Genomic DNA, 22518 nt, shown 5'->3' with positions numbered 1-22518 from the left:
TGCCGAGGTGTGAAGTAAGAAGACTAAATATGCCAGTGTTCTTTCCTTGATTGTTTAGCTGAGAGGGGAGGTGGATTGCACTGACACAGTTATTAGGGTAGATGATTTTGTTCACAGTAGTAGTTGTAATGTAACATCCATGAAATAGTATGCTCAAAATCCATGCTATCAAAATCTGTTTTTTGGCATTTTCTGTCTAAAGAATAATTAGATCTGGTAGGGAAACCAAGCAGTTAGAAGGTCAATAAATATTTCCCTTGAGTTTTAAGAACATGATTTGGAAGTATCCTCTGGGTATTGTGTTGGTTGTCTGGTGTTGGTACAGTACTATGGAACTCCAAGGGGGAGGATTTCCTTTTAATTTAAGTTTTTGCCAGGACAGAAGAGGAAGTTTGTTGTAAAAAGCTACGTAAGTGTTCCCTTTAGTTGTTCAAAATATACAACTTTTTTGACTAGCAATTTAGGAATAGAGATAAGTGCATAGACAGAGCATTTTGACTCCTTTGTTGTGCATTTGTTTTCAGAATCACTTGTTACTTTTTCATCAGCCTCCTGAAAGTATAGGGTGTTCTGTTTTGGAAATGTAACTTGAAGTATAGTGAAGGAGAGGACAATTTGTAGGATGCCTTCTTTGTGGTTGCAAGAATTTGTGACAATGAAAGCAAAACATTGCTGGAAGAAAAGTGTTAGTCTGGTGATTTAAATTGAACTGCTCAGAAATTGCCTTTAATTGCATGGTTTTGCATTTTCTGAGTCCCCAGACTTTGGATACGAGGATCAGCTTTGTAGAAGTGCTGAATACTTGTATCCACAAATAAAATCAATCAGAGCAGCATAAGCAACTGAGAAATCATGGTCTCCCAAATGTGGCATCTAGAATTTCTTCTTTAACGCTTACCTCTGGGTTTCCCTTCCCCATATGGGAAGTCAGTAGAATACTCACTGATTTTCTGTGGCGTTGATGAGATAAATTAAGATCGTGATTACTGCGATGAGCACAATAAATAAAAGTCAAGGAGAAATAATAATGGCGTGTTTCAGACAAGGGTTTCAGTGTACCAATCCATAGACTACACACTGAAAAATATAAAGGAAAATACGGTGCTCGGTAGCTGCTTGATAAGTGAGTTTTGTACCTCCTGTGTGCATGAGATATCTGCTGTGGGAAAAAACAATGTTTGTTTGTGTAGTTGAAGGCACTGTGTGGGTGGGGTGGTAGATCAAGGCTACAGACATATCCTTAGTTGTGGCTTTTTCTAACCTTTGTGTGCTTAACTTTGTGGTTAGTTTTCTCTTACTGTAAATGTGGTTAGTTTTCTCTTGTGCAATAGTTTTCTCTTAATGTAGCTTTTTAATATTGAATGTATATATTCTTTTGTAAATAAAGTGTGTGCAGTCACATAGGGACTGTGTTGGGTGCATCAACGCTGTTTACTATCCACATTTTGAAAAATGTCGATGTAGGGAAAACTAGGAGTGATGGAATGATAATTAATTATTTGGGTAACCCAATACTCTGTCTTTGAATAGTTATCCATGGATAAATTTACATTCAAGAAAATCTGGGTCCTGTCAGTGAGTCTGAGGAATTATTTCACCTGTCTAAATACCTGAAGGGGTTGCTCTTATACCTTGTTCTCTGTCATACTTGTTTCATGACTATATAAATTGGCGTGTCCCCATTGTTACTGTACTTCTCAGCTGCTTTGGAAATTGGCTTATTCCATTCTTGGAATTCAGTTTGGGTTCTTTTGACAGCTCTGCTTTCAGTGTTTATATTTCATATTTTATGAGGTGCCTTGCAGGCTGTTTTTCATAGTTAAGGACATCATCATATATATAAAAAAGTAATACATTACTTTTGGATATCAACATGAAGTATTTGGCCTTCTGTTCCTGGAGGAGGGAGACTTGCTACATTCTTAGTTCTGTGGCCAGGCAGGATGCCTTGCTTTGGTTGAGATTTTTCTTAATATGAAGCAGGCAGGGAGCACTCGTGAGCCTGGCTGAGCCTGCCATGGCAGAGGCTGTTAGTTGTTGTGATTGTGAAATTATTTTTTAGGAGTTTCAGGATTTCCTGCACCAACCACACTGTTGCTCGCTCACTATTCTACAAGGCAGAGCCTTCCAAATCTTATCTCTCAAATGCTGTGGGGCAGCTTTCATTCCTGTGTCATGCCTTTTTCTTCTCAATGAAGTGGGGTTTTGTTAAAAACAAAAGAGGCCATATCAAGTTCTCCTGCTAATGTTACTGTGTGTCCCTGTTTCCCCGACTCAGGCAACATTCATGAATATCCTGTAGACTCAGATTAAGTTTTAACTCTGCTTTGTCTGGATTGCAGTCCATCTCTGCTTATTCCCAGAGAGACAGTTTTAACTTTAAAGGCTTGAAGTAGCTTTTGTTCTACAAAAAGAGATTCAAAATCAACTCTTGGGGGGACTGTCCCTTGTGTCCCTGACAGCTTTTCTGCATCTGCGTCATTCTGTGAAGGACTGTCTTGTTGGATGCCTTCTTGCACCAGGAAAATGAAATGATGATGACCAAGGCCTGGTTTTGGTTGTTTAATTACAGCTTAACAATAAGAGCTTTACAACCTCTTTCCCTCCTTTGTTACTTTTCTTTCCAAACAGGGTTTGCCTTTACCATGTATTGAATTTCTTCTTCCATCTTTTCCAAGTTTCATTGAGGTCCTGTTCCCTGTCCCACCCCAACTGCCAAACCTGTAGAAACACTCTCCACTTTAAACATGAAGAATTTGATTTTTAGTTTTTTAATGACTGGAAGAGCTTGTCAGATCTGGATTATGCAGAAGAAAGACAGAAAGGCAGGCTGTTTCCCAGTGCGCCCACAAATCTAGTTTTAGCTGTGAAATACTGCATTTTGGAGTATTTCATAGCAGGAAGGAACATAAGAGGCCAAGTATACTGCAGGAGAAGGCCCCAGAGAATCGTAGGATAATGGAGTTTCAGAGGGACCTTTAGAAGTCATCTGGGCCAACCTACTCAAAGTGGCCAACTTGAAAGCTAAAGCCAGCTCTGAAGTTAGATCAGGTTGCTTGGGTCATATCCAGTCAGGCTTTTGAGTGTCTCCAAGGATAAAACCTCCACAGCCTGTCACAAACTTAGACCACCCTTATGGAGGGGGAAGAAATCCAAATACATGGACACAACTGTGTTAGCACACTGTGTCAGTTGCTGGTCTCTTGACTAGCTCTGTGCTCTCCAGAACAAAGCTGCATGCATGTGATCTGCTCCTTTGTGTTGAGCACAAACCCTTCTCATTTTAACAGACTGCCCTGAAAGAGTCTTTATCCATTCCCCACAGTACCTCAGGCGTGTGAAGTATCCAGCTGCAAATGAGGAGAGATTATGGGGTGGAGTCATGATATAAGTGCAGGTAGAAAGACACAGAGAAGTACCTTAGTAATGATGGGAAATTTTTGAGATGTGCATGTTCATATCCTGCTTCCTTTTGTTTTTCTGTCAATCTTCCGAGGATCATTCTGGCCTAAGACTGAAATGGTTCTTTGTGCACTCCTCCTTACATGCTTGGGACTAAAGGTGAGGCAGGATTCTGAAAGTGCATGCCCTCTGTGGATGCTTTGAGGTGAATAAGGTCTGTGGTTGCAGGAAAAGAGATGCCATATGTGTAAACTGCATGTCTAAATGCTTGTAATTATTTGTCATGCTCAAGTAAGTCTGGCAGCTCGGCCTTTATAGCAGTTCTGCAAATTTTTCTTAAGCTGTCTGAGTGGAAGAATGTCTTACGTGCATAGAACAAGAGAGCAGGAGTTGGAGAAACAGAAATCAGTCTAATAGGCTTGATTTTACAAAGTTGGAAACTGGGTGACCATAAAGTTGTAAATGTAGGAAGAGAAAACCCACCTCACTCTAGAGAATTCTACAGTCTCAAAACAGCTTTTTCTTGACAGTGAAGCTGTTCAGATCCTTGCTGTCATTGCTATGATCCAGGCTTCTCTGTTGCAGTTGACACCTGGATTGGTCAGATCCTACAGTGAGCTTGTTGGGCCTGCAATACCTGCAGAAGTTGAATTCCACAAAAGAACAAGAGTTTCCTGCTGGTGTAGGAAGCTTACCTGCTCTCCAGTGAGTCTGGGGAGCACCAGTACAGGTGGTAGGGAGTGGGTGGTACTACATGTAACTGTAGGATTGTGTGGAGCTGGAGAGTAAAATTGTTGGCAGCAACAGTGACTTAAATTGTCTTAAAACTGCAGCCTTGTGTGAGTGTTTTGTCCAACACTGGAATTTCTAAAGAGGTGCTCCTTTCTTCCCCTTTCTTGCTTTGGTCTTCCAGGGTCCATAGCACTATGTTAAACCTTTTCAGAGTTCTAAATTGGTAAGAGACAGAGTCTAGGAGTGAATACTAATTACAATTCAGTTACTAAGAACAGATCACAAATGCCATTTGGTAATGAAATTTCCATGATTGTGTTGCTGCAAAGTGAAAGAACTTGATGACAAATGTAATCTGCAGATACTTAAAGGAGGATCTTCAAGGAATCCATGGAAGAGGTAAATGAACTAAGGAGACTTGTAATACCTGAAGCTGGTAAAAAAGCTTTTATTCCTATACTCTGCCATTGGCCTGTTTGTGATGAGAACAGGAACCTCATTGTGATTTTTGTTTCTTTGTAGATTGGGCAGATGATTATTTCAGAAAGGACATGAGAGCTTTAGAGATCGTAATGTAGAGTGAATGTTTATAAAGGAGCTTGTTGGGATTGCTAAACCCAGAATTACCCTCACAATCTGGAGGTTAGTGGAAAAATAGCTAATTTCTTAAATGTGTTGCCTTCAAAGGTCAAAACAAGCTGACAGTGGGGGATGGCCCTTTATTCTGCTGTCTGTGAGTACAGTGCTACTGCTGCATGATTTTTGATTGACTGGGGTGGTTGGAAGGACAGTGTAGCTGTGTAATTCTGAAGAGTATTTTCTTTTAATAAGAAACTTAGAGATTGGATGGAGTATATTAATTAAGGAGTGTACTAAGTAAGTATCTTAATTAGTTAACATGTTTTTGGCTCTATGTGGAAGCTTCTGCATCCAGATCAGGTGAGAAACAACACTGGCGTTCTCATTACATGGGCATGGAGCATCTGTAGAGCTACTGCAGTGTAGTTTTAACCCTCTGAAGCCAGGAAGGGGGACAAGCTCAGTGAGCACGCTTACAGAGGTGTGGGGAAAACGTAATTCCTCCTTCTCTAGCTTTGCCGTGTGAATGGCTTCATGTTAATGTCTGTCTAAACTAAATTTTGGGTCACAGCTTGTAGATGAGAACAATTTTTTGTGGGGTGGAGGTGTTGGTGTAGGAGAATACTGTACTCATGATGACACCTGAAACTGTTGCATACTGTATATCTGAGTAAATAAAGTTTTTCTCTGACACAGTAAGACACCCCCCAAAACTAGATAATCTCCTCACTGACAGGAGTTGATACTATCTCTGCAAGCTTTAGAGTCAGTTTTAACTCAATTTTTTTCCAAAATATCACAGTTAACTTCCTTCCATTGAGAGCAACACATTTGTTTCCAAAATAAGTGCCTCCTATTCGTAAGTTTAATGCAATTTGATTAGAAAGGCCTTAGACTGTAATGACAGGTCAAAACAAGAAGCCAAGGGGATCTTCCCACTCCCTAGAATTCAGGCTCAGGTAAACATATTTAGGAAAAATTGGAAAGGACATGGAGTTGGATATAATCTATTAAAAGCTTTTGACAGAAGTGCTTCTAGATGTGTTTTCTGTTATGGGAGACAGATACGAAGGGCAAATGACTTCATTACAAATACGCAACTCACATGTGATATTTCTCCATTCAGCAGTTTGCTTAAATAAAAAAGGGGTGAATGACTGAGGTAAAAAAGCTATTTGGTAGCAGAGAGAGGAGAGGCGCATTAAGTTACGTATTTTAAAGGTATTTACTAGATTTTTGGCATTGTAGGAAAAATTTGGATTCCTCTGAGATGGGAAGAGAACACTGCCATTCTGGGTTGCTTGAAATCTTGACATTTCTTTTTACTTCTGGAAAGCCCTTTCCAATTATATATTTTTTTTCAGGTGTATCCTTCACTTTTTTTTCTTCACCTGCTATTCAAAATTAACAGAAACTGGACATTTAAAACACAGCAAAGACTGACTGTTAGGAGTGGAGTGAGTTTACAGTAAGGTTAATTTTACATATACTTAGCAGTGTTAGGTTAGTGGTTGGACTTGATCTTAGAGGTCTTTTCCAACCTTAATGGTTTTATAATTCTGTTCCTGTTCTGTAACATGGAAGACTTGCATTTTAGGATCAGATTGTTTAACGTTTATGGCTTTCTGCCTTTTGGCAGGGGAGGGCGCTGTGTGTGCATTCCAGAACATGTTACTTGTCATGTCTGTGGACTTCGGATATATGATAAAAGACAGGTACTTTACACAAGTGGATAGTCTGTTAGTTGAGACTTTTCAAACACTGTAAGGTATGCTTGTTTGACCCAGGAGTGTTCTGAGATCTCTTAGTGGGAACCATTGTACAAAAAACCTGGGGAGGTGCAAGAGGTCTCGCCTACAGTCAGTTAGGAACTAGAAGGTATGTCTGGGTGATAAACAGATGTCTCCTTTTGAAGTGTGATCTGTGCTGAACGAAGGGTTTAGGTACAGGTTACATCATAAGGCCCTGCTAAATACACAGCATCTGGCTTCCAAAACGGGGAAATCTTTTTTCCCCTCTGTCACCCCTGTTCCCAGTTATGCCACCATTTTTGACTTCTGCAGGCTCTTCAACTCCTGTTCTAATCACAAGCCATGAAGTTCACTAAAAACCCCCACCTTTCCACCTGTTAATTTTCTGGCATTCAGATTTGTTGAGGTGGCCTGTGGTGCAAACATGTGGGTACCAAAGCTGGCTCTAAAGTGCAAGCAGTAGGGAGATGGGTATAGCAATATCTTTTTTTGATGCCAGAGCATGTTCCTGTTGTTTTGTTTTCTGTATATTCACTGTTAGCTCTCGTGACTGCTGAGTGTCTGTAACTCAGGGATGTTTGATTGGGTTAGGACCCTACTGCTTTTGTCAGCTAAAGTGGGTCCGATTTCAAGAGAGGTAAATGGGGGGAGGGGGACAGCTTTTAACTGAGATCTCAAGTAACCATTTTCTACGTTTCAGTTCTTCTCTGCTTACTAAGCTTAGCAAGGTCTATGCTAGACACACCTCTGTTTTCTATGTAGGTAACTTTCCCTTTCTTTCTTGTCCCTACTTTTTTCTTGGAGCTGGTTCATGCTGGCTGAGACATATAGATATGATACTGGTTTTTCATTTGGGAGGGCTAATCTGTGTTTTCATAGTATTCACAGATTGTTAAAACATTGAGTTTCTAAGACCATTGCAATTGCGTACAAGGCTTTTATCTAAAGTATTAACTTTGAAATAGTTTTGTACCATTTTGAAATGTCCCAGCTTTCAGTGTGTGTTGAGTTTTTTTCCTACTTAACCATATGGGACGTGAGAGATGTAGCAACACATCTTTGGTTCAAACAATGTTCAATTGTTAGGATATTGTATTAATTTGACACTGGCTGCATCTGACTATCCTAAATTGATGAACTTACTTAAAAAACATAATTTGTGTTTGTAATATACCTTTTACATATGTTTTTATATTTGGGTCCACTCACTATACAGTTAGTGACTATGAAGAAGTGCTTGTGGTTTGGAATTAGAAACAAACAATGTACAGTGACTCAAAGTGTAGCTCAGAAAAAAGATTCAGCCATAATCAGTCTGTTTAGTGTTGATTTAGTGAGGTATGCATGGAAGTGTCAGGTGTGTTCCCTCTTCTCTCCAAAAAGAATCCCCTTGGCCAGAATGACCATAATCACTTTAAGAATCATTATCCTTCCCAGTTTTCCACCATTTTCAGTAGCCTGTGCATTTGTTAGAATAATTCTGTGTTCTTCCTGGGAAAGGGAAGAGGTTGCTGAGTCCAGGAAGGGACATGAAATACGTGTGATTTAACTTGGGTAGCTGTCTTGGGTTGAGCTGGCAAAATGCCAACTGCCCAACACAGAATGTTAGAGGCTCCCTCTCCTCGCCGAGAAAAGGAAGGAAAGGAAAAAAAACAACTTCAAACTGGGTTTATGCTTAAACTAACTATATATATTTATACAGAAAAGAGAAAATTAAAAATAACTACAATATAACACACACAAGTTAGAAATAACAAGAAATAACTTCCCATTCCCCATCAAAAAGAGATTTTATCACTCTATAAGCACCCTAAAAGACACCCATCAAGAAACAGAAAGTATAACAAAATGTTTCTACTTCCCTGAATTGAAACAGAATGCAAGTAGCAGCAGCAGCAGCAGGACCCAGACAGCAGGGCAGCTGCAGCATGTCCTGTCTCTACTTTGGCCATGATGGAACCGAGTGAATACCTCTCATATCTCAGATTTGCATCATCTGGTATGAAATATTTCCTTGGTTACCCAGTCAGGTGATACCTGTCTCTCCTAATCCACGTAGATTCTCCAAGCCTGCCAATCTGAAGCCTGACTAAAACTACCACAGTACCTGTTTTTTCTGTGTGGAGCTGCAGCAGTGGCCTTTTGTGGAGGTTTCCACAATGCTTGTGTTCGGAATTCATGAGTTGAAGCTGCATCTGCTCCTCTTTATTACTGCGTTCCCTGTTTCAGAATATTATGGCATAGTGCTGTTGTAGAGAGATCAGTTTTGCCTCTGTTCCATGTGATTTCATTTGAACTGCTGAGCTATGGAAGTGTGTCTCGGCAAGAAACCCTTTTTGGTTAAGTTTCTGTGGAGAAGGAGATTGAGGTCTCATATTAAATGCATAGGGTTGAATGTCAGCACTTGTTAATTTGGTTTGAAAAAACTAATGAGTAGGATAGGAAGGGAGAGAATAAGAGCTTAAAACACCCAGCACAGAATTATTGTAGAAATCCTTTTCTGTGGACACTAGAATAAAAGATAGACTGGTAATACTAGATATCAAAGAGGCTTTTACATGGCAGTGAAATTTGAAGGAATTGTGGCAACTTGGGGTTCAGACTAAGAAACTCTGGTTGTCAGGTGTAAAGTGATACAGGGAAAATTCCTGTGCAGCTTTAAAGGGGGAAGTTTAGTGTTACGAAGTTGGTGGTTCTCTAAAATTGCAGTGCTTAGCTACTTTTCAAAGGTTAGGTTGTGGTTTAAATAAAATTGCATTTAAAGTGTGATACTTTATCTAGCATGCAGCTGCCACAGGCAGCCACTTCTCAGAATTTAACTTCAGTGACTGCCTCTGTCTTTGGCAAAACCCCCAGGGAATGCCAGCTGCTCCAAAATAACTTATACATCTCCATGAACTTAAATTTTTCAAATTAAGTTTGAAGAAAATAGTGTATCACCCAATTTCTGGGAGTTCATGTTGCTTAGAGTTGTTTTATAAGATAGATACATAAAGCTGAATCAATACAGCAGCAAGCTTTTGAGTTATGGAATAGTACTTTGTTAATGCTAATTCTGCTTTAGTTAATTACTATTAATTTCTGCCACAGTCTTGACAGAATGTATATTTGAAGTATGCTGAGTTTTAAAAATTGTAGAGATCTAGTTGTGTTTCAGTTTAGTGAGGGAATGTATATCTTGTTATTGCAGTAATTTGCTATTAAAGTTTGGAATATCTCTCTTCTGAGCTTTAAGCTTGCTTTTACATGGCAATTAGGGTGAAACACATTTAATTCCCTGCAAGTAAACTGTAAGTAATTATTAAACACTTCAGAAATTTAGTGCAAATATTATGCAGTGTCTTGTGGCTGACAGATATTGGGAGGAAAAATGAACCAGAAATAGTAATGCAGTGTTCTGAGACCAGGAGTGAGTCCAGATTTGTAGAAAAATTCAGTGATTTTTGTGAGAACAACTGATTCATTGGGAAAAGTAAGTAGCAGGATGTAATACCCTGAAAATACGAGGAAAGGTTTGTGTGATAGAAGGCTTGCCTGCTTTATCCAACTGAGTGAGTTGAATTCATTATGGTCTGCTTGCTGAGTGACTGTTCACTTGGGAAATGTTAGCAGCTCCATGGATGGGTGGATGAATAAATTCCTAAAACAAAGTTGTGAGACCTGGAGACTTTCATACAGACCTCTGAGGAAAAATCTGGGTAATATTTTTGGAAGTTCTCAGACCCTGCTAGCTCCTGTTGGGAATGTGATGGGAGCTGGTGTATGTTCTGTGCTTTGGAAATGTGATTCAGGTTTTATTTTTTGTAGTGCTGTTTGCCTGATGACCCGCTGTTACTCCACTTGTGTGCTGGTATGCCTGTTGGAAATATATTCCACATACTGGATTTGTCTGAATACTGGAACACTTTTTTCTTGCTTTGTTTTACTTACATATTTCAGAGAATTGGCATTAATTAGAGGTTTTGCTAAAGACAGAGATCAGTCTCTGAAGCTGAAGTGTCTGCTTGGGGCAGCTGAGGCCACATAGTGAGGATTCATTGCATCGTTATCCATTCTTTACATGAACTAATTTAATAATCACACAATTCTCAGACAAATTCTGTCAAATGTATACATTTGGAAGTCAGTTTGAAATAGGACAATGACTAGAATGTTTTATGTTGCTGAATTCCTGGCTGCACTGCATGGGAAGCACAGGCAAACCCACCTTTCCTGCGTCATTCCTGCTCTTTGATCCGTTTGCTCCGAGATGTGGTGTGGTAGGTCATGACCTTCCATGGGTAGCAAGGCAGTTACCAGTTGTCTTCAGGCAGAGTGAAGAGCTTGGTCCTTTTCATCATGGAAACCTGTTCCTGATTCAGGTTTTTCTCATGTACATATGGAAGTAAAAGTAAATTTCTCCCTGAGAAGTTTATTCTTCATTTCTCTTATGTCAGTGACCTTTGAGTTTCTTCCCCAGGATGTATCTTTTGAGATTTCCAGCTACTTTAGTCTTTTCATCTGTCATAGTCTATCAATTAATACTGATCATTGTATAAAAATAGAAGCTTGGTATCAGTAATTTTATTTACATGCAAGCCTACCCATATCTCCTTCTGCTTGTGTATTAAATACTTCAGACATTTAGCCCACATATATTATTTTATTGAAGAAGTGGACTGTGGTTCTTACAATCACATGCTGCACTTGAAGACCTGAATTGAAGGCCTAAATATTTCATGGCCTTAGTGACCCAGTTTGCTTATTTTGACTGTTCTCCAAAATTATAATTTGGACTGGAAATACTTTTATGAATTGATTTAATATTGCCAAGTTTTATTGTTAAAAATGCCTGATGTTTGCTCTATCGAGAGCTATAAAACATCTGATATGATTTTTGGTGTCCTTGAAAATCTTTGAGATTTTGGACCTGTCTGCTGAAACTGTTCCTTCTGTGAAAACATTTGCATTGTTTCAGATAAAGTGCAGTTGTTTGTTACATGCAAACTGGACAGGACATACTGCTTTGCAGTAGTTACTAATCTGCTGCTGAATGATTCTTGTAGAGATTGGAAGGGATTTGTGTAGGCTGCAATCTGAATATAATGAGTTTCAAAAATGTAAGCAATTTAAATTACTGCTTGGATGTGACTTAAAATGTTCAGAAGCCACACGTAGTTTCTTGGTCTTGATTCTTTTTAGCCATTCATAATCATCACAGAAGTGCTTCCTAGAGTTTCTAAAGCACCAGAAAGTAGGATGACTCTGTAGATGAAGCACCAATGCTTATGGATTGCAGAAGGTGTGAGGCTGCAGTTGAAGAATTTGTGTACTCTTGCTGTGGTTGTGATTGGTTTGCAGAGGCGTGTTTGGCTTGCAGGCTCTACAGGATATTGTTGCAATGCTTGTGTTTGAGCAGCAAGGTCGTCCTAGCTGTGCTGTGAGACTCATGAGTAGTGTAGAACCCCTTCACTGAGACTGAAGGACAAGCATTTTGTCTTGTGTTTTGCTGAGGAGGGGAACAAGCATAGTCAGCTTAAGAGTGTTAGCTGATGAGCATCAACTTGTTAAGTCAGGATAACTCAGTTTAGTTGGTATGTCTGTATTTTGAGGCATTTCGTTGGGAACGTGTGTCACCTGAATGATAACTCACTTAAGAGTGAAACTTTTTGACTGGAAACTTGTGATCATGAGATAAATTTGTCATAGACAAATGAAAGAGATCAGAAGGTACTAAAAAACCCCTGTATGTATGAAGGAGGGTTGTAACATTCCAGAATTTTGTGAATTTTTTCCAAAAAAGATGCATCCACCCTAAAACTGTACTGCCATCAGGTTTTCGAGAGGCAGCTGTCACACGGAGTATCTTGCTATGGAAATAGCATAGCATGTTGGAGGTTGGTGTCTTAAGGGACTCCATTAGGGTGTAGATACATGTCTTCTTATTTCAGTAGTAGGGGCGGTCCTGTGGTGTAAAGGAGAGCACTCTGGACTCAAATCCCAAGGACCTGAGTTCCAGTCTCAGTGGGGACCGTCCCCTGGCAGTTCTGTGCCTCCCTGCCATCCCATCCCGTCACATCTCGGATGCTCAGCAGGGTCAGCCCCGGTTAGTACCGAGTGCTGTGACAGTCCCGAGGACTTCCCTGTCACTGTCCAAGCTCGCTCGGCCGTGGCAAATGGACCTCAGGACTGAAATGGTGGGGCCAGTTCTGCGCACGCTGTGCCTCACCTAAAACATCCCCTGCGCAGGCTGGAAGGGCACGTAGGGAGAGCCCTGCCCAAATCTGTGTTCGCCAAGTCTGGCCATACATACATTTCAGTGGTAGCAAAAGTGGTAGTTTCTGGCCTGTTTCTTCAGTTTAACAGTCTGTCCATTTTATGTGGTCTTCACAGGTTCATGTGATGGCCTTTTTCTGTTTGGGTCAAAGTAAGCCATTTGTCAGAGACCAGCAGCTTTGCATTTTAAGCTCATCTGCTGTTCTTTTGTGAGTGAAAAGCAGGAGAACTGGTTGGGGCAAATGATGAATAATCACGTGTTTACCCACTCACTTCTATCATATGCTGCTTTGAGCTGTTTTTGAGAGAAACTTGAGGCTTTTCAACATTGAGGGATGTGGTGTACCTGGTCAAGTTCATTCCCAGGTGATTACAGTTCACATTGCAAAAATTCCTTTTGTATTTTGTTTGAATACTGTGATGTTTGATGTATAATGTTATAGGTGTACCATGTTCAATTTTGGAGAGTTTTGTTTTGCAGAGGAAGAACAAGGGAAGCTGGAACTGAATGAAAGAACAGGCCTTGTTCAGGCACAGGGTTTACATCTATTTTTGTTTTGTGATATCCAACTCGGGAGTCTTTATGTCATAGGACCAAAGAATACCAAATGTTATATGATAACCTAAAAAATCCCCAGGTACTGATGGTTATTTTGAGAAAGTTCACAGTATTGGATAAGCATGAAATTTCCCATTCCTGGCTTTTAGTATTGGTGCTTCAGAGGACTGTATAGCTCCCTGCCATGTCTGCAATGCCATGGGCATCCACTGAGAAAACCAGAAAGTGGACCAACTTGTTATTTGTCAAGGTGTTCTGAATGATCTGAGCATCTGCTTTCTGTATGTTTATGAAGTTGGTTCAATGTCCACAGGCAACCGTGAGTGTAATATGCTAATACTGGTTTGGGACCAGGATGGTGCTGCTACTGCAAAGAGAGTTTATCTGAACTGTCTGCAGATTTGGGTGTCATATGATCTGATCAGCTTTGAGAGGAGGAGAGTGAGGGAAGACCTCATCATGATCTACCAACTTCCTCACAAGGGGAAGTGGAGGGGCAAACACCAACTTCTCACTGGTGACCAGTGACAGGATCTGAGGGAATGAAGCTGTGTCAGGGGAGTTTTAGGTTTGGTATTAGGAAAAGGTTCAGAGGGTGTCTGGGCACTGGAACAGGCTCCGCAGAGGAGGGGTCCCAGCACCAAACTTGACAGTTCTAAAAGAGTTTGGACAATGCCCTCAGGCATGTTGTGTGATAGTTGGGGCTGGCCTGTGTAGGGCTGGGAGTTGGACTTGATGATCCTCGTGGGTTCCTTTCAACCAAGGACACTGTGATTTAATAAAACCCCCTTGATTACTTCTTGACAATGCTCTAAATAACACCTCTGTAACATGTCTTTTTTCCTGTACTCCTCTTTGCATTCATGAATTTTCTTTGGGAAAGAAATTAATGGTATGCATTAATATCTTCTGTGTTACTGTTTTCAGCACATCATGAATCAATATTATCAGACCAGTCGACAATAATGACCACTAACCTGATTTTTAACTGCTGGGTCTCAGATGGAATGCTGAATGCATGCTGGTTCCAAAATGGCAGAATCTGACTCTCCTTTTTGCTGTAATAAAGCTGCTTCTGTTTGCAGCACTGTGTTGCTGGGAAACTGCAGCTAATTTTTATGGTGCATGTCAGTAGTAGTGATTCAAATTATACATTGAGTAGTTTTTGTTTGTAAACTGCCTTCTATAAGGAGAGGTAATTTTTCTCTTTGTTATTTTGGGGACAACAGTATCCAGTCCGGAGAATATGACTGAATCCGGAACAAAAGCTCAGATCGCTGTGTTGATAATATCATTGTACTTCAAAAGTTACTCCAGGGGGGATGGTGGCCTGGTTAAATTTACACCAGTCTGATAGTCAAGTTTAATGCAGGTATTCAGGAGAATTCCAGGTGAGGCATACACATCTCCTCAAACTACTGTTTTTCTGTTTCAGAGTCCATGGTGCAAAACTTCAGCATGTGGCGTGACTTTAAAGCGAAACAACAAAGTAGACTGAGAGATTATGAATTGGAAAACTGTCGTTTTGGTTCACAACACAGATACGGTGGCAATTTTGGGGCTGTGTAGAATATGCAGTCCTTTTTAAAATGATTGTTGTACAGCTTGCACGTGGATCAGGACATGCATGCAATTACATTGGCAAAAAGTGGTGTAATTGGGCATGCACCTAAACGGGAAGATACATGTGTTAAGGTGGTATCTGACTAATAAGTAAAAAATCTTTTGCCTGCTGAATCTGTACTCCTTTTCTGACTAAAGGAGATGGTAGTCCATTTTGTGATGTTCACAGTCTGCTTAGGTTTGTAGCAGTGTCTTGTTTTAACTCTTGCTTGAGATGCCTCTATGAAATGTGAGGGGGGTGTGTCTGGAGCTGCTTGCTTAAACACGCGAGTCATGTCAGCTGCAATGCGGCAGTGCTTGGTGCTAATGAGGTGAGCAGCCAGAGCACCCGTCTGCTTATGTTTGCTCATCTCTGTGCAATTATGGCTGTGGGGATTGGAAAAAGGGATTTGTACTGGATGTGGCTCTGTTTTGGCCCTTCCAGAGAGTGGTTCTGTGTCCTCCTGAGGACTGGGCATCATATATCTACTTCCATTTTGGAAGTTAGGTGGTTGCTTCATTATATTTTAGGCATGCTCTAAAATACATCCTGGTTGGGAGAAGAAAAGAAAAAGGGGAAGTAGAGGGAGGGGGACACCCTCCCTTCTTCCCCCCACCCCTCACAATTAATTCAAATGCACCTTGAAATGAAATACATTGCTTGGCAGTCTGTCTTCAGGTTGAATAGATACAAGTCTGTATTTGTAAAGTAACATCTTTGGAACAGAGTAATCAGGTAATTAATTTTGGCTAGATCTCCTTAGTTACAGCTGGCCTTTGCTGGGCATGGAAATGCAAATGCACTGTGATTTTTCAGCCCACCCTCTTTCTCTTTTTTAACCCTTACAGTGCTGATGACAGTGTGAGCTCTATTTTATGCTGAAGTCATAAAGTTTTACTTTGAACACAAGGCAAATAATGTGAATATCAAATCCTATTTGTCTTTTCCCATCCTCAGATGCCAGACTATCTTAATTGAGCTTGATGCCTCCCGTCCAATCCTGTCATATTCCTATTCCTGCAGCCTGTCTTTCAGTGTTTCTTTTTCATACAGTTAATCTATAAAACTGTAGGTCATAATTAATAATTAATAATTGGGCTTGGTGGCAAAACTGGCTTTTCTTCTAGTTCCTGCCTTTATGTCACAGGGTGCTTCCCTGTTAGCTGATAAAGTTATTTCTGAATAATTACAAATCAGATTGTTGAAATTACTTGTGTTAAAAATACTGCTGGTTTCTTGTGTTTTTTTAAGGGTCGTATCTAATCTGTTACTTTGGCAATATGTTGTGTAACGTGATACCACAAACAGAGGGATCAATACAGCTGGGACTGGGAAAGGTATGAACTGCATCATGTAGGCAAGAACCAGCTGTGGGAGACAGGAACCTCCTGAGCTATTGATACTGCTGGTGTGAATGTCGTGTGCAGCTAACACCCATAGAAAGGATGGTGTGTCAACCTACAAAAAGTGTCTTTCACCCTGAGAGGAAGCCCAAGATTGTATGCCCTAATAACGTCTTGTTTTTGCTTAGTTCTAGTTTTAAGTGGGTTAAGAGTGACATGTATGAAACAGCACAACTGACAAAATGCATGCTAGGGAGAATTGTGCTGTTTTAACACTCACTGTTGAGTCTGGTATCTGTTGTGATCAAAGATAGTGCGGTATTTCTTTGCCTGTCTACCTTTTCCTGAAGACCTTCTAGTTGACTGGGATGTTTTTCTCTCCCTTGTTTAGGTCTCCGGGTGAAAGGGGAGCTCGTTACTGCTTACCCACAAGTGGTGGTTGTGCGTGTGCCAACACCTTGGGTCCAGAGTGACAGTGATATCACTGTCCTTCGCCACCTGGAGAAGATGGGCTGTCGATTGATGAATCGTCCCCAAGCCATCCTCAACTGTGTCAACAAGTTCTGGACGTTTCAAGAACTTGCTGGCCATGGTGTGCCTCTTCCAGACACTTTCTCATATGGTAAGGCTTTCAGATCAGAGTAGCGTAGTTGTCTACCACAGTTTATGCTTTTGAAGTGCAAAAGATGTGAGTCCAGTTTTGGAAATCCCTAGAGATTAAGTAGCATGAGGCTAATTCCACAGCTAAGTACTCAGTCACCAGAAAAGGAAATTAAAGTCCTGACACTCAGATTTTGGGTTTGGCTGTTGATTAGCTGGTCATGCTTTGAGAAGAGCACTTCCTCTGTACCTCAGCCTTCCAAGCAACTAACTTTGGCTGTTACTGCTAAAACATTTTTAACTCTTTCCAGTTGCTGGAAACAACAGACAAGAACTTGGGAAACTAAATGTCCTAAGACACTACAGGGATTTAGCCATTGTTAAAACCTGAGAGCAGATTAAACTTCTGTATGAATAAAAGTATCTGCAAATATATTTGTTTCAGCTTTTAACAGTTTTGGGGGGGTTGTTTCCCTCAAACCAGCTAATTATTGTTTCTTGTGCCTGCCTCTGGAGCCTGTGATTCCTGACACAGTGCTAGGTTAGAGGAGCCATTTGTCTGAGCTACCCTAATGCTTTTAATTGCAATCTATTAAAGAGCTGAAGATAGCTCTCAACCTTCCTTTCCTTCTTGAGTAATACCAGTGCTTTCCTCCCCTTTGTGTTGTTGCACCAATAGGCTTTTGTAGTGGGAACTAGATGAAAACAGAAACAAATTTGCCCAACAAAAAACATAGCTTTCTATCAATTACTGTGAATTACTATTTCCATCACTTACTTTGAAATCACATTAGAGAAGAAACACACCCTTTCTTTATACATGTGGTTGCTCTAACTCATTGAGAAAGGAATGAGTATTTAATATTTTGTGGGGAAGGGGAGTCCATGAATGATGGGATAGTGGCAGAACACATCTGTTTGTTCGTAACTTTCTGCCACTTCTTTTAATTCTGCCTCTGGAATTCAACAGAAGCATGACCGTTTTATTTTCTTTTTTCTATTTTTTTTTAAACCACAAGTTTCAAGTTATCAGTGAAAGTTGGCTTTGCCAAGTAAAGCAGGATGTGCTGAATGATGTGTTATTCCATGACATGCCTTAAAATCCATGACAGGGTCATGATGGCGGCTGCTTGCTTTGTGACCAGTGTCTTGGCTTGACTTCTGTGCTTTACTGCACATACTGTTAGAGGGGACTTGTCCCTTTGTCTGCTGACTTTCTCCTCTGTATTTCTTGTCCTGTGGTCAGCCTTCAGTGAATTGAACTCAAATAACCTTGAAGTATCAACCATAACCATGTAAATGGCCATTAAAGGTACTCTCTAAGGTCCTTACAGATGCAATGAGATTAAAAGGTTTAAGTACTACTTTAGGATATAGGAAGAATGAGATACAGGACAGTGGAGGAAGGGGGGAGGTGGAGTGACAAGGTATGGGTTGTTGCTGCTCTTTGGATTATGCCTTTTTACTCTATTCCGTGTTGCTTTTCTGTTCAGTAGTTTGGACGCAACTGTTGCTACTATTGTGCCTTTGCTATTTTCCTTTTGGCCCCTTGAAAAGCTGGGAGTTCATAGAGTAAAAGTACTAAACTGGAACAAGATGGTAGTCAGGGCATTCAGATTTGGAAGATTAGATTGAGTCTCTTGGGATTGTGATCAAGAGGTCTTTGTCAACTGGTGTACTCAATTTCAAAGGAAGTATAAGTTAGTATCTCACAGATCACAAACACCTTCAAAGTCTGATCATGCTCCATGGCCAATTTCCTCTTAACTGATAGTTTTTAATACATTATCTAAGCTGTAAGCGTGGGGGGAAGGTATGGCAATTATATCCCCAATTTGGCCACACCAGACTGGTGGCACATAATGTTGTTGGTTTTCTTTTTGCCAGGTGGTCATGAGAATTTTTCCAAAATGATTGATGAGGCGGAAGTGCTGGAGTTCCCTATGGTGGTGAAGAACACGCGGGGTCATCGAGGTGGGTGTGAGGGCAGGACTGAGGCCAAGGAATATGCTGAGCAGCACTCTTAAGATTTGGTCTCATCAAGGAATGATAGTTAAGAAGGTCTTCTGTTAGGTGTTGGACTTCTTTCCAGGACATCTAAATTCTGTTCCTCTTTGACTTCTGAATGTTGAATAGACTGCAACGCTGGGAAACTCTTTTAGTAGAACCAAGTCTTGCAGGAGTGGGGGATGCGGAAAGGGGTTTCAAAATTGTGGTGCATTGGTGACTTCTGTGAGGAAAGATTTGAATGGGAATAATGGAAGGTTTGGCCTTAGGAAAGTAGAAATCTACATGGATTTTATGGATGCTTTTAAATAGGCATAAGAAATGAAATCTCAGTTTATTCAGTGACTTTTTTTCTACTTGATTTTGTCAATAATTAGGTTTCTGATTTAAATGAAGTGAAATGTGTATTGTTTGTCAAACTGTATGTCTGTTTTTCAGAAATATGCCTCTGACAGTATCAGTGGTATTACAGCAGGTTCAGATTAATTTTTTTTCTATTTACTAGTCTTTTGTTTTATGTGTTGGATATGAAACAACACATCAACTAAATTTAATGTTACATAGTGATCTACTATAGGAAACCAGGTGCAAATCAATTTCAGAGATTATTTGCTTAGGAGCTTGCTCTGTTCTTAATACACTTTAAACCCAATTTAAAAATGTTAGAAGTACTAAGAGACTAGAAATGAAGTTTAAGCACATGAAATAGCAGTTACTTTAAGAGAAATCATAACTCAAGGACACCACTTCTTCCTTCTTATTGTCCGTCAGTTTGCTCCCACTTTATGGTGCTCTGGTACATCTCTTCTGCTGGCATGAGTGCTTCTGTAGCCGTGTAGTAAACGGATTCAGGCACTGAAGCTGGATGAATCTAGATGGTTTATTTTTACTTAGATTAATTCCTTACTTGCCTTAGCCCTTACTCGCACAAATGGTTGTGTTGATGTAATGGAAGAGAGAGAGCTCAGTGCGGGGGCTGAGGGAGATCAGACCTGCGTCTGTTGGCAGTAATGCCACTTTGTGTGGTTTTAAAGTGCATGTGGAGCTATAAAGCCAAGTTGGAGTTGATTTTGCAGCAAGCTGAATTTGACTACTATGGAATATCTGAGACAGTGGATTTGACTGGACACTGCCTCTTGTTAAGATCTGCCAAATAATAGTTACAGCTATTGCCTCCCTTTTTTAGCTAGGATTCATGTAAATCTGTTTACAAGTTTTGCTTTTAGAGCACTTCAAAATTCTGGGTGTTCTGATGCAAATTTATGGACAGTACATACCCTTTCATGTTAGGAGAGTTGGGGAAACTTTCAAATTAATTGAAGAGCAGCCATTTAGAAATGACATTTAAAATAAGCAGGCAAATATGGTCATAGGTACTGGCTGATGAATAAAAGTAATTTTGGGTCTATTTTCTGTGTAGTTTGCTGCTTATGCAAATGTGCCAATCTTATTTATGCCAAGGTGTTGTGATGTTGCATAATTCCTAAGAACTAAGTAGTTCCCCTCCAAGGGATCATTCTTCCTGTTCAGTTTCAGGAACACAGTAAGATTATTAAGTGGCTGTAGGAGAGATAAAATCAGGAATGGGAGAAGGGGAAAGTACATGGAGGTTTTTGCTGTCTTGTCATGATTTTTAAGCTTACACTCTCATTTCTCTGCAATGAGAAATTCCATGTTTCTCAAGCAATGTTCTGTGTTATGGAGACCTTAAATCTTGACTGAAGAGGCTACCCCAGTTGACCTTTGGAGCACTTGGTGGAATTCTTTGGATGTTATTTCTCCTAGTTCTGCTACTGCTGCATTCCTGTTGCCTTATTTAAGATACACAGTTTATCAATTTATTTTTGTAGTCTGTTAGCATCATAGCATAATTGAATGACAGTTCTGCAACAAGAAAAATGTGCAGCCTTATTGCAAAACATAAGTCTAATAGAAAGAGCCCTAAAGAAAATGGAAAAGGAGTTGGGAAATGCAGCTATAGGTGGAAAGACTAGAAGTGAGATGGAAAGTGTTAGAGTCTGTTGCAGGAGTGACTTTTGTCAGTGTTAGTACAGTTGGGAAGGAACAAAGAAGTCTCTGGCGTGTTCTAGAAATGAAGAGGAATGAAATGGCATATTTCAGGTTAAAGAATCCAAATCCTAGAGATGTTGATTGCAGAAAAGGTAATGATTTTTCAACTGTAGTATATTCCCTTCATTTTAGGTCTTGTGGAATCTGCTAAACTGTCTTGGATACTGTAGAGTGTAGTGTTCTCCTCTGAATGTAGTTGTTCTGGAGTTGTGAGCCCTTGTAGATACTGGGAAGAGCAACCCTCAGCAACTTCCCAACACGGAAGTGGGTGGTTCAGCAGTGTCACACTTGCAGCTTCAGAATTCTCAGTTGCCCAGCGTTTAACTGTTTCATGTTGCTGGTTCCTGTGGGTCAAAGCTGTAGGTTGTGGGTCCTGTCATCTTGGATGAATAAAATTGTCATTCATGAAATGTCTGCTGCTCTTTAAGTATTTCTTCCTTTTTTTCCTCTCATTAAGAACTTGTACCAAGAGGAGTTCAAATTTAAAGACCATCTCCTTTATCTGAAGCTCCTTCCTTCCTTCCTTCCTTCCTTCCTTCCTTCCTTCCTTCCTTCCTTCCTTCCTTCCTTCCTTCCTTCCTTCCTTCCTTCCTTCCTTCCTTCCTTCCTTCCTTCCTTCCTTCCTTCCTTCCTTCCTTCCTTCCTTCCTTCCTTCCTTCCTTCCTTCCTTCCTTCCTTCCTTCCTTCCTTCCTTCCTTCCTTCCTTCCTTCCTTCCTTCCTTCCTTCCTTCCTTCCTTCCTTCCTTCCTTCCTTCCTTCCTTCCTTCCTTCCTTCCTTCCTTCCTTCCTTCCTTCCTTCCTTCCTTCCTTCCTTCCTTCCTTCCTTCCTTCCTTCCTTCCTTCCTTCCTTCCTTCCTTCCTTCCTTCCTTCCTTCCTTCCTTCCTTCCTTCCTTCCTTCCTTCCTTCCTTCCTTCCTTCCTTCCTTCCTTCCTTCCTTCCTTCCTTCCTTCCTTCCTTCCTTCCTTCCTTCCTTCCTTCCTTCCTTCCTTCCTTCCTTCCTTCCTTCCTTCCTTCCTTCCTTCCTTCCTTCCTTCCTTCCTTCCTTCCTTCCTTCCTTCCTTCCTTCCTTCCTTCCTTCCTTCCTTCCTTCCTTCCTTCCTCCCTCCCTCCCTCCCTCCCTCCCTCCCTCCCTCCCTCCCTCCCTCCCCTCCCCTCCCCTCCCCTCCCCTCCCCTCCCCTCCCCTCCCCTCCCCTCCCCTCCCCTTCCCGCACCTTCCTTCCCTCACCTCCCCGCACCTTCCCGCACCTTCCCGCACCTTCCCGCACCTTGCCTTCCCGCACCTTCCCGCACCTTCCCGCACCTTCCCGCACCTTCCCGCACCTTCCCGCACCTTGCCTTCCCGCACCTTCCCTTCCCTTCCCTTCCCTTCCCTTCCCGCACCTTCCCGCACCTTCCCTTCCCTTCCCTTCCCTTCCCTTCCCTTCCCTTCCCTTCCCTTCCCTTCCCTTCCCTTCCCTTCCCGCACCTTCCCGCACCTTCCCGCACCTTCCCGCACCTTCCCGCACCTTCCCGCACCTTCCCGCACCTTCCCTTCCCTTCCCGCACCTTCCCTTCCCGCACCTTCCCTTCCCTTCCCTTCCCGCACCTTCCCTTCCCGCACCTTCCCTTCCCGCAC

General features: G+C 41.2%; 1 protein-coding gene across 10 annotated transcripts in view; it reads left to right on the top strand.

The window, feature by feature from the left end:
* Positions 1–22518, top strand: part of RIMKLB (ribosomal modification protein rimK like family member B) — a 57142-nt gene that overhangs the window by 19182 nt on the left and 15442 nt on the right. For all 10 annotated transcript variants that reach the window (XR_011698002.1, XR_011698004.1, XR_011698003.1 and 7 more), the window contains 2 exons: positions 16616–16846; positions 18712–18798. Coding sequence is in view for 7 of the 10 variants with exons in the window: in XM_071557572.1 (XP_071413673.1) it covers positions 16616–16846; positions 18712–18798 (318 nt within the window). In the remaining 3 variants the exon portion in view is untranslated. The remainder of the gene's footprint in view (positions 1–16615; positions 16847–18711; positions 18799–22518) is intronic.

This window comes from Pithys albifrons, chromosome 1 (assembly GCF_047495875.1).
Source record: "Pithys albifrons albifrons isolate INPA30051 chromosome 1, PitAlb_v1, whole genome shotgun sequence".
Taxonomy (NCBI): Eukaryota; Metazoa; Chordata; class Aves; order Passeriformes; family Thamnophilidae; genus Pithys; species Pithys albifrons.
Note: the sequence above shows the minus strand (reverse complement) of the source record. Positions and strands in the feature narration are given on the sequence as shown.